A 15,636-nucleotide genomic window follows, 5' to 3' on the forward strand; every position below is an offset into this window, starting at 1 on the left:
TGCAAGAAAATATTTGCTGTTATTGTCGACTTGTTAGTTACCATTTCCTAATTTTACGAATTAGACGTTAGTCTGTGTTCAAGCTAGTCCAAACTGCTAAAACTGATCAAAGGCGATTATCAGCAAATCCAGTTTTATAATTTTAAAGGGCGTAAAGAGACTGAAAATAGGCAAAGAATTTGCCCTGTGGTCCTTAGCAGTCTAGTTCTAGAAAGTGGGTGGATCGAGAACCACCACTCATCGACTGCTACTGTTTCATTTGAGCTCACAACACTTTGGGAAGAAATTGTATGTAGTAACTGGAAAGTCATTGCAAGCAATTGTACAACAGCGCAGTGTAGGTCAGAGACATAGATGTAAGAGGCTTTACCTTGAGCAGCTTCATGAGCCCTTCCAGCTGGACCATCAGCTCCCTCCGGCTCTCCTGGAGCGCAGACATCCTCTGTTCTAGCTCATCCTTGCGTTGTCTAAGGAAGAAGTCACCATCATCAGAAAACCACTCAGGCTCAGCCAGTTCGCTTCCTGGTTTTGTGGGTGTGTAGTTGACTGTCTCTAAATGGGCGTGCCCATCCAGTCTTTGATACTGTTACCAAGGGAAGCACCTTTCCAGATGGGTAAGTGATTGTAATGTGAGGGCTCCTGCTATTTGAGAGAAGTCACACGGCATGTAAGCAAGATAGAGACCCTTCTTGGCATTCCTACATTGTGTTTACTATCTTGTTGGTGTTGTTCTGCTCTTCTGGCTTCAGAAATCAAACACAAACCGAACAGTCACTGGAAAGTGTAGTAGGGAGCTGCGGGCCGGTTCCCGCCACCCAGCTCCCAGCCATCGGCTAGCTTAGCCCCAGAATAATTACACGGAAACTGTATTCTTTTAAACACTGCTTGGCCCATTAGTTCTAGCTTCTTATTGGCTAACTCTCACATCTTGATTAACCTATTTCTAATAATCTGTGTAGTACCACGAGGTGGTGGCTTACCAGGAAGGATTCTAGCCTACATCTGTCTCAGGTTGGAGAATCATGGTGACTGCCTGAATCTGCTTTTTTCTCCCAGCATTCTGTTCTGTCTACTCTGCCTATCTAAGCTGCTGTCCTATCAAAAGCCAAGGCAGTTTCTTTATTAACCAATGAAGGTAACACATAGACAAATGACCCTTCTCCATCAGGAAAGGGCCAGCCATACAGATCTTCAAAATCCAAAGCAATTATTATAAATTTATATAAAATTTATTAAGACCTTTGGAAATCTGATGTAGGGAGGCAAACTAAAGTTTGTTCTAGTATATGTGCATGAACCAGTCATGGCTTTTACTGGTTATAACCATTCTGAAGTACTTGGTTTGGGCTTGGTTTCATAAAGTGAAGTCAGAATAACCTGTTGCCACACCCTTGTTCTGTAACTGAAAAGGAGGAGTAAAGCTAGTGGTCACTTTACAGAACTTGTCAGAAATGGTCAGCAGCCTGGAAACCAATCTGCACTCCATCATTTATGAGGACATTAAGAGGTATGAAAACAACCCTCAAAAGAAAAATGAGGCAGAAGGAAAAGTAGCCCAATCACCAACGGATATTGCAACCTCCACATTCAAGGTGGTCAAACAACACGAAGACTAAATAGTGATTCTGATTTCCTTCTGTTAACTGCACGAATTTCTAAATAAATGCCTTTTATTCTGAAATTCCATGTGATTGTTTTTAATCTAGTGTCTGTGTGTTAGAATCTAATTTCTTTGAAGAGAGATTAAGGGCAGTAACATTTTAATAAGAATTACGTAGGAGATAACACCATATATCCTCAATCACTTTCTGAATTTGAGGACTGGACCATGGTTATAAAAGAGAATGTTTTCCTTAGGAAGCATATACATATATCCTTAGTGGTCTGGGGCCACGATACCTGCCACATCCATTTCACTTTATTGAATCTCAGCTTCCACATTTCTGAAGGGAGAATAATGGAGCCTTTCTCCCAGGTTTGCTATTGCCTTCAGTGGCACAGCATACATAGAGCCAGCACATACTAAGTATCAGGTGGTTAGCACATGGGGAGTGTCCGTTTGTCACCATGTCAGATCTGCTAATGTGACTTTCAGTTTCCTTGTGACTTAAGTAAAAAGGGAAGCATACTCATTTAGAACGGTCTGAGTGATCTTAATATAAAAATAAAATTGAGTATTCATTAAAGCAGGTCCCCAATTTCTTGTTTTCTTAAGAAAAGATTCTGGAAGGATGGAGTAGGAAAGACACAGTAAGGGTTCCTTCCCATGGATGCTGTTCATTCCTGTGAACTATGACCAAAGCAACTTTGTAAGAGGTCACTGTCTTAGAGGCCTCTTGAAAATCTGAAATAACAAAAGACTAAAGTACAGAATTCCCAGGTATGTATGTATGTATGTATGTATGTATCTATCTATCTATCTATCTATCTATCTATCTATCTATCTATCTATCATCTATCTATCTAAATCTAGGTTGTAGTGCCCACAGATCTACAGATCTACCCCTCCTCCTGGGGTTCATATTGAGGATAGCTTGCAGTTTCTGCAAACATCTTGTTTGTTCCTGTGCTTGTTCTGCCCACCCTGGTGGTTAGCTACAGGAAAGTTGTTTGCTCTGTCTTGAACCTGGCAATTTCCCACCTGCCTGGGGATTTCCACTGTGCAGCAATTAGGTATATAAGGCTTTCTCTAAGCTTGAATAAATGCCATTACGCATTCTCTCTTCATGAATGGCCCACATCTCTTGTGTTCTTCAATCTTCAGCCCCTTGCCTGACTCACGGACTGTCCCATAGTGCAGGCAGTACACTAGGTGTCGGTGTATCTGTGCAATCTCCAAATTCTGGAAATGCTTAGAACAGAGCAAGAAGGGGTAACTGATGTATGTGACAGGTGGCACAAATATCTAGAGAGGACAGTTCTTCCGTCAAGATAAAGAAATATATAGACTATAGCAGCAGACCATAAACCAGCTGGGCACCAGTTGATAAGAAGTGCCAATGGCAAGGAAGTTCCTTGTGATTCTAGATTCCTTAGGAAGTAAGGCTTTGTGCTCAGCTGAGGTCATGAGGTGTCCACCTTTGGTGCACAGGATGGCAGTTAAAACTGTGCCTGTTCTGTGATGGCTCCTTGGTGGATGGGGAAATATCAGCTGGAAAAACATCTCAATGACCTGGGCTCATCCTGCAAACTTTATAGTTTGTCTCCCACGTGAAACAGAACATTTTGAGAAACAAAAGTGGTACAGGACAAGCATTAAAACTACTTATGAAAATTCCTCTCCCAAATCTCTCAGGATGACCAGGAGAAGAGACATATGTGACATTTCAGGCAGACACAAGTGCTACCCTGATCCTGGCAGAGCAATGACCATTCCATTTCCACACGACTGTCAAGCAGCCATTTGTTTTTAAAATGTATTTGATGAATAGGATAAGAAACAGCACCGCCTTTCTCTTTTATTCATTTCCATCTCTTCTAGGACATAGTGTGTAGAGCGTGTAAGAATTTATCTTGGTCAGAATAGAAAAGACTGAAAATAGAAACCAGAGAGATATCTGGAAGATTCTGGAATAATTTCTGTTTCCATTAATTAAGTCATTATGCTGTTAATAAATAAATTGTCAATTAAATAATTAATTATTGATTGAATTATATAGTTATTCCAACGTATAAGGCAACCACTCTACATGAAGCAGCATCTGTAAGTTTTGTCAATCCCCTTTCAAGCAAAGCCTTGATAGGTCTGCTGTAGTCATAGGCATGGGAAAGGCAGGGCCTGCAGCCTGGGCCAGGTGGGCTATAGGGCTTCTCTGGTGTTCTTGTGTCTGAAGAGCTGAGAAGCAACCCTGGTGGAAGGCAGCAGGGACTTTATAAGAAGGGCAGGAGGAACCTAGTAAATTTAGCTTCTGTTTGGAGGAAGAAAAGAGACTTCATTTTGATGAGTTTCTGCTCCTATATTCACTACAGAAACTATACATCACAGAGTTATAGGTGCACATGGAGTAGATTCACACATAAACCAAAGGATAAGAACATGAATTCTTCATAGCCAAAGCTTCCTTGTGAAAGATAAGTATGGTCTTCCTTGAGGGAATTTTCTTCTCTGTTATTGTTTCATAAATACACCTGAATACTTGTCATATCCAAGGCATTGTGCCAAATCAGTTTCAGGAGAGGAACCTACAATAATACCTGCATTTTGTAGGACAGCAGTAGTGCGACCAACTGCAGCCTTCATCCTAGACAGAATACTGTAGCTTTCTGCCTGAGAAGGCTGCGCACTCCAGAAAGTAGTCATGACCTCTTACAGTCCCTCCCAACTCAGATGTCCAGGGGTGACAGACTAGACAAGACAAGGTTTCCCCATCCATGGAAGAACACCCACACAGCCCCTATTTTAAAAGAGATTCTGAGGCTCAGACCCCAGTACTCATGTGTACTGTGTAAGAGTTCTACCAGGGAGCTAATTGTGTCATCTTAAAAAAAATCAAGACAAGGTCCCATTATGACCTAGGCTAGTCTTGAACACATGGTCCTTCTGTCTCAGCATCTATATTGGCTAGGATTACAGACCACAAAGCATGACTCTTTGGAAGACATGATTTAGAGAAAATCAGATTCTGTTTTGTGGGCTATATATAAATCTCTCGATTTAGAAACCTGCAATGTTTATTTAGCTGCTTATGTGTTTGGTTTTAATGTACATAGTCTGAGAGAGCAAATGACTAAAAACAGCCAAGTGGAACATTTATTTTTTCCTGTGAAGATATTTTGCTTTTGATCTAAGGAACACATTGTCAGTTTCTGTGTGTCTAGTTAAAAAAAAAAAGTAGTTTTCTCAAAGTTGCCCAAATCTCAGTGATCAAGTGTGATCTATTGGAACAATTAGTAGCTATGCTGGTTCAGTGCTGTGTAAAGGGCCAGCTCTGCCATTGGTGGGGCTGGGGCTGGGCCATGGCTCGGCATGTAAAGCTCTTGTCACACAAGCATGAGAGCCAGATATCATAATCTCAGCTCTTACATAAAAGTCTGGTGGGCATGGTGCCCCACTGGTAACCTCAATACTCTTCAGGCAGAGCCAGGGCATCCTGGGAGCAAGCTGGCTGGGCACAGCAGCCCTAGCGGTGAGCTCTGGTCAAGCGAGGAACACTTCTGCCATATGTAAGGCAGGGCATGATGGAAAGATTCCTGACAACTAACCTCAACTCCCCACAAAGGCACCCATAAACAATATATATGTATGCATGCATATAGACCCGTCCACAAGACACATTAAAAACATCTCTAACATTATGTTCCCTGGGGAAATATGGGTCTTCCTTTTACCTGAGGAGTCGCAGTTCTGCCAGCAAGGTTGGGTTCTGTTGGGCCTTCTCCGGTGTGGGCTGAGAAGCTTGCTCATGCTCTAGCCGAAGTCTCTGGATCTCTTGTAGGATTTCTCTTGGGAAAGAGGAGAAAGAGAAGAACTAGTGTTAGTGCTTCCCTGGACCCCAACATGTGAGCACAGCAGGGGGCAGAACAGAGGGAAGTGGGGTTGTCCTGTAACCCTTACATGTAAACACAGCAGGTCACAGAACAGAGGGAATGGGGTTGTCTGTGACCCCCAACATGTGAACACAGCAGGCCACAGAACAGAGAGAAGTGGAATTGTCTGTGACCCCAACATGTGAGCACAGCAGGCTGCAGAACAGAGGGAAGTGGGGTTGTCCTGAGGTTAAGAACAGATCTGACCTTCCTCGGCCTGGGGATGCCTTGCACCTATGTAGTCTGGATGGCACACATGTACCATGCAGGCTGTGCAGTGTGCTGCTGGGTGTTATTCCTAGGACCTATCCTCTCTGGTAAGTCATACAATGCTGTGGTATCAACATTAGTGAGTGTTATGTTTGGTATCTCCTGTTATTTATGATCATAATCTGACACCACAAAACACCATGAATATCAAATGAGAGGTGCCTGAGAGAGAAGAAAGCATAAATGATGCTCATTTGACAAAAATAAATATCCTATTCTTTTACTGAGTGGAAACAATTCTTGCTGAAATCATTAGAGAAATCCTGAAGTCTTTTTTTTTTTTTTTTTTTTTTTTTTTTTTTTTTTACTTTCCATCTTCAGCTTTAACAATGAATCTCAAAGAAGGCAGCTTTACAGGGAAAGGCTCTTAGAAGGATTCATCGTAATTGATCCCATGACACAGAGAGCTATTGGTGGAACCTCGGTCAGGCAGTGAGATCTGTCAGTGTATTATTGATGCTAGAATGCCCGGCACTTGGGTGAGCATTAGGCCGGCCATTAGTGACATGCAACTGTGCACAGCAAATTCTGTGTAAGTAGATTTGAAGCCATTAAGTAGAATTATTAGTTATATACTCTTGGAAACGGAAGTGTCAAGTTTCTACTCAACAAAAGGCCTAAGGGCCAGTAAGACAGTAAAAACACCGAGAAAGGAGAACAGAATTGCTGAGCAAATTGGGGGTGGGGGGGTGGGATGGCTTTCTGCATTTCAAAATTTTAAATTGATACAAAATTGTCCATTTTTTATGGAGTAACATAATAACGTGACACATGCATACAATGAATAATGATTAAATTAGGCAGGTAAGCATCTTTTTTCCTGTTGGGAGTCTCAGATTTTCTAAGTCAGGTAAGGGGTACCGAAAAATAGACAGTTTAGGTCAAGCCGGACTGTTCTGTAACACAGTAGGGTGGTTGCAGTTTTGCACAGATATCTGAGAATCAGGAGTGCAGCCCACCTTTCCTGGCAATGGTGAAAAGTTTGGACCCTGACCCTCCTTTGTTTTCTCCCTGAAACTCCGAGGTAGAAATATTTCTTTAAAGGAATCTTTGATGGAAACTCATCTTCCTTATGGAAGAGAAGAGGGCGGATCTATGTGTTCTTAGCTTTTTTCTCCTTCTACTGCCGCTCTTCAGGGCTCCTAGGGAGCTAGAGAGCTGAGCCTGAAAATGAGTGAATTTCCACACTGCAGGAGTGGAACCTAGTGGGCGTTCAAAGGGGTGAGTTTAGGATGGATGAGCTGGTCCTTAGGGATGGGGCAGGGAATTCTAGGAATGATACATGCCTGAGGGCAGGATGAAGCTCTCCTTCTCTCCCCTCCCCTCCCCTCCCCTCTCCTTTCCTTTTCTCCCCTCTCCTCTCCCCATCCTCTCTCCTTTTTCCCCCCTCCCCTCCCCTCCCCTCTCCTCTCCTCTTTCCCTCCCTCTCCTCCCCACCCTTCTCCTCTCCTCTCCTCCCCTCTCCTCTCTTCTCCTCTCCTCCCCTCTCCTCTCTTCTCCTCCCCTCTCCTCTCCTTCCTCCTCCTCTCCCCATCCCCTCTCCTCTTTCCCTCCCTCTTCTCCCCACCACCTCCTCTCCTCTCACCCTCTTTTCCTCACCCCTCTCCTCTTTTTTCCTCTCCTCTCACCCCTCCCCTCCCCTGCCCTCTCCTCCTCTAATTTCCTCCCCCACCTCCCCTCTCCCTCTCCCTTTCTCTATCTCTCTCAGGTCTATAAATATGCACTTATGGGTGCACAATAAAAACACCCAGAGACAGGCAGTGAGATGGTGTCAAGGCCCAGACAGGGCTGTCCAAATGTTTACAGCACTTGCTGCTGACTGTGGAACCAGGACCAGACCCAGAAGAAGGCTGGTTAAACGGGGAAGCAGAGGGTCAGGCCACAAACAGAAGTGCTCTGGAGAGGAGAAAAGGCAGGAGAATGGAGCAGCCTAGATAAAATGTTTATGGGCTAGTGGGGGTGTGAACGCTTTGTCCCCCATCTATAAAGGGCACAGGAGAGGGTCTGAAGGGTGTGGATCTCAGGCTGGGTTTGACCTGTCCTCCTGATGCTACACAGACACCAGTCTCGGCCCAGACGTTCCTTTCCTCTTTCCCACTCCCTTTGTATCAGACAAGAGTAACAGAAAAGTGATCCATTAGGGAGTCTAGCTGTCTTAAGATTGTTACTGGAAGATCTGGAGTCCGTAATGGAAAGCAGACAGGACAGGAGAGCAGTACCCTCAGCTGGAATTTCTGGAAACAATTCTGCTAAGAGTTATTCTTTCTTTAGTCATCTTCTGCACTGGTTATTTTAACGCCATTTCTGGCATCCTCCATTTACCATTGGACTTTTCCCCTTATCTGCTCAGCCCTGTGAAAACACTCTCTGCTTGTTTAATTTGCTATTCCTCCATCAGAAACATGTAGACATCTTATCACCTGTCTGACGGCCACTCTTTGCCACTACAGCACAAATTTCTGTTTGGCCGTGCCTTATGGACAGTCTTAGATACTGGTACTTCTACTTTACCCTTAATCTGACTCCTTTGGATTTACTCTGGCAAGTAGTTCTCAATGATTATTTGTAATTTCTCCTGTAATTCTTTGGTCGTTCATGGCCAAATTTCACTATCTTGACATGTCCAACTAACTCTCCACCTCTATACACTTACCCTCTAAACTTGCATCACAGTGATATTGTGAAGTAGATCACAGTGGAAAAAGGAGGGTGACAGGATCCATTACTTTTTAATATAAATTTATATGACAAATGATGTAATCATTGTGCCCAGCTTGCAGGGTTGCGGGGGCTGAGCTGGAAGAAGAACAGTGCATGTTTCCCTAAATACACATGTCGCCACTGCTCTGTTTTTAATAACCCAAAGCAAATGGTAGTTTTCTTGCTTTTGTCACCTGGAAGCTGGGTTGGACGTTATTAATCAGAGATTTGGGTGGATGGTTAATTCCTGGTTAGCAGCCACAGTGTGTGTGCCCTGGAGAGGGACTAAAGGTTGGAGAAGGGATGTGTGTGTGTGGTGATGCCTGTTGGCAACTGACTGAACGAAAGGGCTGAGAGTGGCTTCCACTTGCCCGATGTCTAGTCAGCCATGGGGCTCACTGTCCCATAAGGTAACTGCTTCCCTGCCTTCCTCGCCATCTTCTTAGCTCCTTCATTGATCTCGTGAGTGGCTCACTCACTGACATATTAATTAATTTATTAATTCCAGATTAGCTCATTTGGAAAAACCTTTCATAGCACATATTGTAAGTTGACGTTGTTACTGAGCATAAACTCTTTTGAATTCCAATTTTCATATGTGCTCAGGTTTCCAGAGGAACTGGGAATTTTGGAGTGCAGTACTCTTTCCTTCTTTCTGTGTACTGTTCGGGGTCCAACACCAACCATGGCCCCCCGGTTTCCTGCAGCCACCCAGTGGGGCCCTGTGGGTCCACTTGGCTCTTTCACACTGTTGGCTTCAAGCCTTCAGCTGCCTGGCTTGTTCAATGCTTTCTTCATGGCTTCTGTCCCCACTCAGCCCCTCCCCCACATGGCTTTCCCTTCCTCTACTCTTCCCCTTTATTCCCTTGCATGGATTTTAGGTGTCTTTGCTCATTTTAAATAAATCCATTCATCAATGCTTTCGGTGATCCCATACAATTGTTTTCCCACGCCATCTGTAACAAGTGTTAAATAAACCAGATAGCATGTTACAAACTGGTAACTACCCTGAGCAAATCCTGACATCCATGGCTCTATTTTCCTCTTGTCTAATTTTTTCACAGTGCCTCTTCTTTCTCCCTCCTGGATTCTTGTTTCCCACCCCATTGTAAATTAGAGAAACCCTGTAATTAACATCTGCCTGGGGGGTGGGGTCAGGAAAGAGTGATGGAGATGGGTCTTGTATCTATCTGTTGCTTTCATTGGTTAATTAATAAAGAAAACTGCTTGGCCCTGATGGACAGAAAATTAGGTAGGCGGAGTAGACCAAACAGAATGCTGGGAGAAAGAAGCTGAGTCATGCAATCGCCATGATTCTCCCACCCAACACAGGCACAGGTTAAGCATCTCTCTGGTAAGCCACACCTCATGGTGCAACACAGATTATTAGAAATGGGTTAATCAAGATGTGAGAATTAGCCAATGAGAGGCTGGAGCTAATGGGTCAAGCAGTGTTTAAAAGAATACAGTTTCTGTGTAATTATTTCGGGTAAGGCTAGCTGGTGGCAGGGAGCTGAGCGGTGGGAAGCGGCCCGCAGCTCCTACAACAAGAGAGAAGTAATTTCGAAGACCGTGAAGTCATGATGTCATAGTTATTACAGCACCTCCACTCTGGTTTGTGGCTTCCTGATGATGATAGCCAGGTTCTGAGACAATTCAACCAAGGGAGTGTTTATTAGGAAACATATGAAATTGTGCTAAGCCTCTTAATTCTTATGTGCAATATACTAAAGGATGTTTTGATCATTTCTCCAAACATTTTAGGTTAAACTCTACAGGCATGAAATAATGATGTTTCCCCCTTCACCACTGACACATCAAATATGATATCAGCAGTAAGAATGGGATAAAGGACTGAGACATTCTTTATTGTTCCAAGGCATATATAGAATGGGCAAATTTCGGTGATGAGTTTACTCAGAACTGGGTGTGAGCTTTGGCTACTTGTTATTTTCTCATTCAAACACATTTACCCAGCAACTATAATTTTAGGTACACTCCTGGGCCCATGTGGGTTTTTGGCACTATCTCTGTTCCTAGAGATCTTCCATTTCATTCATGGAAAGTGGGGTTAAAATAAGAAGTGGAGGCATAAGTAGGATTATTTCAGACATTGAGGATGGACACACACACACACACACACACACACACGAAGTAGTCTTAAGGGTGATGCCCCTGATAATGATGAGGGACTATCTTGCAAAGCTCCACAGAAAAACTCCCTAGGCTGAAGGGAGGGCTATTAGGAAGTGAAAGGAGTCGCAGGAGGCTGGAGTGTGAAGGTCATGGGCACAGATGCTGAAAATGCATTCAGGACTCCAGGGAGCTAGCACCTTGCCTGCCATGATGACAGGAGAGGGTTTTAATCCAAATGTCATGGAAAATCAAGACATGGTTTTGTCTTGGGAAAAATATGATATAATTTATGTTTCAAAAATGGCAGGTTGGTTGGTCATTGGTGGAGGAGACACAGTGGTAGATTTGGGGGAGGTGCTGCAGAGAGAATCATTGGTGTTAATCTGGGTTGAGCGGAGATAAACCTGATGATGAAGAGATGTTTTGGAATGGACGATGGGAGGATGGTGATGCGACCCTGAGAGTTTCTTTAACCCTATAGGAAGACTTCTTGATGGGATTCCTGCTCATCCCTAAGCAACAGAGATATATTCTACCTCATACTCTGGAAGGTCTTCCTGAACTACAGCTTGTAAGAAAACTAGAAAAAGGGGAAATGAGCTCTGTCCAGAGTTGTCCAACATTAATCATCTTGATGGTTCCGAAATATACACCCATATACATAAATACACACATACGTGCACATAAACATACACCTCCACATACCCACCCACCCACCCACAAGGCGTGTACAAACACACATAGACACACAATGCATATAAACATACACACTCACACACAAGGCATGTACAGATACACATACACATAGACACATACATGCACATAAACATACACACCCATACACAGGCGCAGACACACACAGAGGCACACAACATGCACATACTCATGCATGCACACATGCACACATACACACACAGGCACAGACTCAGACACACACACACAAACTTTTATAACGAAGCTCTACAGACTTGCAGTATCCTCAGTATCCTCCCTTAAATAGGCATGTAAGGAAACTCCAAACACGCGAGGTACATGTCCCCAAGCCCTACCTGTTCTTGTTTTCTAGCTCTGCAATCAGCTGCCTTTGCTGTTTATTTGAATCGATGGTGAAGGAGATGTCGGGAGCACTCCTCTGCTGAGTCGGCTGCTGAAAAACACGGAGTTGGCATTATTTAATATGAGGAATGTTAATTCACATGTGAGATAAAGTCATGGGTATGCAGAGAAGGGTGGGACGGGGACAAGAACAGAAAATTAAACTGCTCTTCATTCTAAGAGCAAACTCTTCTGCAGATCTCCTGTGCAGCTGCACAATGGAAAACAAACAGCCCTTCCTCAGGTTCTCACATCTGGGAGCAAGGCTGGGTAAAGGGGAGGAGGGAGGAGTGGGGCTTCCAGTTGGGCATGCCACACTATTGCAGAGGCTTGGTTCCTTAGGCTAGCATATTTTTAAAGCTGAGAATTAATTACCAAGACATCATAATTATGGCAACGAAGAGGAGAACAAGGGAAAAAACACCAATTTTCTTGTTAATTAGCACCAGGTTTAATGATAACAATGGACTGGGGCTTTTGAAATTCAGTGATGCTGGAGGCCAACAGGGCTGCCCTTTCGTTCTACTTACGGATGAGGAGGACTCTGCTGCCAGGCGTGCCGCATACCTGGCGATCAGCCTGTGTTCTTCATCAAGCCGGTTTGAACTCTCAAGCATACTATAGAGAACAAAGCAAACAGGAGACTGTTAGGCCCCTGAGAGTCTGATGTATTCTTATCACTGCTAGGGGCTTTGGCCACTTCAATGACAAAGATTTTCAAACTCTCAAATATCTCTTAGATTAATGATCTTCAACTTGGGTTCATGATCTAATATGTGGCTGGGAAGATCAATAGTAAGTCCTTTGCCCAGTCAGTTCAATTATCGTATTGAGAAGGCTTCTATGAGCCCATTCTCTTTGGAGGGATACCTTGCTCAGTATAGATATAGTGGGGAAGGGCCTTGGTCCTGCCTCAAAGCAATGTGCTAGACTTTGCTGACTCCCCATGGGAAGCCTTACCCTCTCTGAGGAGTGGATTGGGGGGGGGGGACAGTGTGTGTGGGGAGAGAGGTGGAGGGAGTGGGAACTGGGATCGGTATGTAAAATATCAATTAAATAATAATAATAATAATGGCTCCTATGAGAAGTGATGTGACATTTTTGATGTTTCAGATATAAGAATACTTTCTCTTTAATTAAATTTTATTGTTTTAACATTTTAATTTCATTTTACAAACAGCTCATGTCAAAAGGTGGCAACATTAGAAATACGGAAGGGAACAGGAAGGGCAAAGACCCAGTTGTATCGTTGTTGTTGATCCAGTGACTCCTGCCTGTTGGCGCTCACTGCCTTACGTAATCTCCTCTCCGTGCTTTGGTCTTCACTTACTGACGTTAATAAACAGAAGAAATTGGCAGCTTGGTGATGTGAAACTTTAGTATCTGAGCTCTCTACCGGCGTTGGTGGGACTGGCTAAGATTTGAGGGTGGGAGTGGTTAAGGTTTGGGGTGGGGCTGGTTAAGTTTTGGGGTGGGAGTGGCTAAGGTTTGGGGTGGGAGTGGCTAAGGTTTGGGGTGGGAGTGGCTAAGGTTTGGGGTGGGAGTGGTCAAAGTTTGGGGGGTATAACCGAGAATCTGCATTTTTAATGAAGTTTCAGAATATGATACTTCTGGTTTTAGAAGATCTCTGAGCAGAACAATCTAGAAAATCCAACAATTTAAATAAATCATCTGCATACCAGAAATAAAATATACTGTTTTATGAACATTTGACTGTTCGATATTTTACAGGCATTTTCTTGACACAAGAAAATTCTAGAATGCAGAATTCATATGATGTATAATATCAATCACAATGCTGACTGAACATAAATTTTAACAGAATAAGCCAGAATGACTTATGGAAAGCTAATGCTTGAAAGCAGATGTGTGCCTATAGGTAATATCTGCATTATGTAGGACTCAGATGGCCGCGTTTCTTCTTACAAACCTATCAATAGAGCATTTAGTTTGATTTTAACATATCTGTCATTTCTGACTGGTATGTTAGAGGATAGCTGCCTAATTCAACAAAGTTTGTGCAGGTTAAAGTACCCAGTGTTCTGAGCTCAAGACGACCATCCATCTAAGTGCTTGAAAATGACTTTGTCATGAACTCATGTGAGTGCTTTGATAAAAATGTAATAAAAAATCCTTGATAAAAAACTTCATGGTAAAAGTATTTTTTTTATTATGAATGACCTGCAAGCAAATAAAGTATGAAGGTTATATAAAAAAGCCTCCTGGCAATGTAAGCCATAAAGATATGAGATTCTGTCTCACAAGCAATAACTCATACCCCGGGCCTTTCTTCGCCCAACATGGTGTAAATGAGCACTGGGGTGATACATTGCTTGGTTCTGCATACAAATGATACATGAGCCTGCACGAGCCTTTCAGGATGTTCAAATTACACACCGGTAATGCTCTTCTGATAAATTCCAGTTTTACAAGACATCAGTTACATACAGTTGAAAATAAATGATAAATAGCCCGTAGATCATTAAAATAAATACCAACCCTAGCACTTTCTCTAGTGCTAACTGTTCATTTGAAGACTACAGTCAGTAACCTACAAGATGACGCTGTACTAAAATGGGTAGTACTGCTCTGTTGGCTGCATTCTGGAGTGGAAGGAGCCATTGTTTTGAAAGGTCTTCAATTTCTACCTTAAAGGCACAATCAGAGTCTTTTACAAGGGATTTCAGATGGCTTTCCTGGGATCTTGGTTGACACCCAGTCAGGGCTTTCTAAACTGAAGTTTTGCAGAGATTTCTCGGAACTCAGATGTTTCATTTCTTTGATTCTTTTGGGCATGGGTGGGCCTGACTTCCAGCGTGGGGCAGTCAGTGAAAACTATGATGTAATTCTTAGAAGAAATACTTCATTTCTCTCTGAATAGGCTTTTTTTTTCCTATTTGTTTGGAAAAAGACACTAAAGATGTTTATCAAGACTGATGTGCTGTTCTTCTATCAAAATGTAAGCAGTTAATGGGTTATATACCGAGAAGTATTATAACTCCTAAGTAGAAGATTAAAAAAGTGTAAGTCTGTATGTGCATGTGTGTGTGTCTGCGTGTGTCTTTGTATGCAAGTGTGTCCACATACATGCCACAGCACACACGTGAAGATCACAAGACAATTTGTTGAAGTCAGTTCTCTCCTTATACCAAGTGGATTTCTGGGATCAAACTCAGGTCATCAAGTTGGGTGGCAAGTACTTCTAACAGCTGAACTATCTCACCAGCCTGAAAGATTTTTGTTCTTGCTGCTGGTGTTTTTTTTTTTTTTAAATCAGATTTTATCCTATATTTTCCCAGTAGATGAGAACAAAATGTTATGAATAGACAGTACTGTCGAAGAAACTAGAAGACAGTGAGCATAGGAGAGTTGAGGTAGAAAAGAACGAAGCAATCCTAGGGCCTGAGCAGTATTTTCATATGACTAATGAATGGGGAGGGAAAGAGCTAAGCTTTGAAGTTTATTCTCGGGGCTTTTGAATGAGTGGTTTGCAAAGAAAAGGCAGAAATTTCTGAAACAATGTTATTATATTATAGCAATAGAAATTGTCACAGTGGCCTCTCTTAAGAATGTATCCAAACTCCTTTATTAAGACCCTAACTTCACAACTTGTAAGTTATAAACAAAGTTATATCGATCATTCTTTAGCCTACATATTAAAAATAGACATATAGGGTAAGTGGGTTCTGGGTTGGAGCATGTTATGGAGTGAATTGCATCTTCTTCTGAATTTATTTATTATAGCCCCAATACCCTACTAATTTTGGACTATGGCTACCTTTATAGACAAGCCCTTTAAAGAAACATTTAAAGTTACATAAAGTCATAAGCCAGAGGTGCTAATTTCACATGACTGGTACCCTTCAAGAAGAGGTTCCCACAACATAATATATTGTGAAACTTTTTTTA

At 42.7% G+C, this 15,636-nt stretch overlaps 1 protein-coding gene across 22 annotated transcripts in view; it reads right to left on the bottom strand.

Annotated features, from left to right (window-relative positions):
- The window catches only part of LOC121441888 (dystrobrevin alpha-like), a 349,129-nt gene that overhangs the window by 27,465 nt on the left and 306,028 nt on the right, over nucleotides 1–15,636 (bottom strand). For 17 of the 22 annotated variants that reach the window (XM_041643231.1, XM_041643233.1, XM_041643242.1 and 14 more), the window contains 4 exons: nucleotides 12,258–12,345; nucleotides 11,682–11,779; nucleotides 5,329–5,442; nucleotides 371–467 (listed from right to left, as the gene is read on the bottom strand). In XM_041643231.1, the coding sequence (XP_041499165.1) occupies nucleotides 371–467; nucleotides 5,329–5,442; nucleotides 11,682–11,779; nucleotides 12,258–12,345 (397 nt within the window). The remainder of the gene's footprint in view (nucleotides 1–370; nucleotides 468–5,328; nucleotides 5,443–11,681; nucleotides 11,780–12,257; nucleotides 12,346–15,636) is intronic. The other 5 variants (XM_041643241.1, XM_041643243.1, XM_041643237.1 and 2 more) reach the window with 1 other exon arrangement.

Source organism: Microtus oregoni, unplaced genomic scaffold, assembly GCF_018167655.1.
Source record: "Microtus oregoni isolate MIOR12 unplaced genomic scaffold, Mior012 000082F_ref0000272, whole genome shotgun sequence".
Taxonomy (NCBI): domain Eukaryota; kingdom Metazoa; phylum Chordata; class Mammalia; order Rodentia; family Cricetidae; genus Microtus; species Microtus oregoni.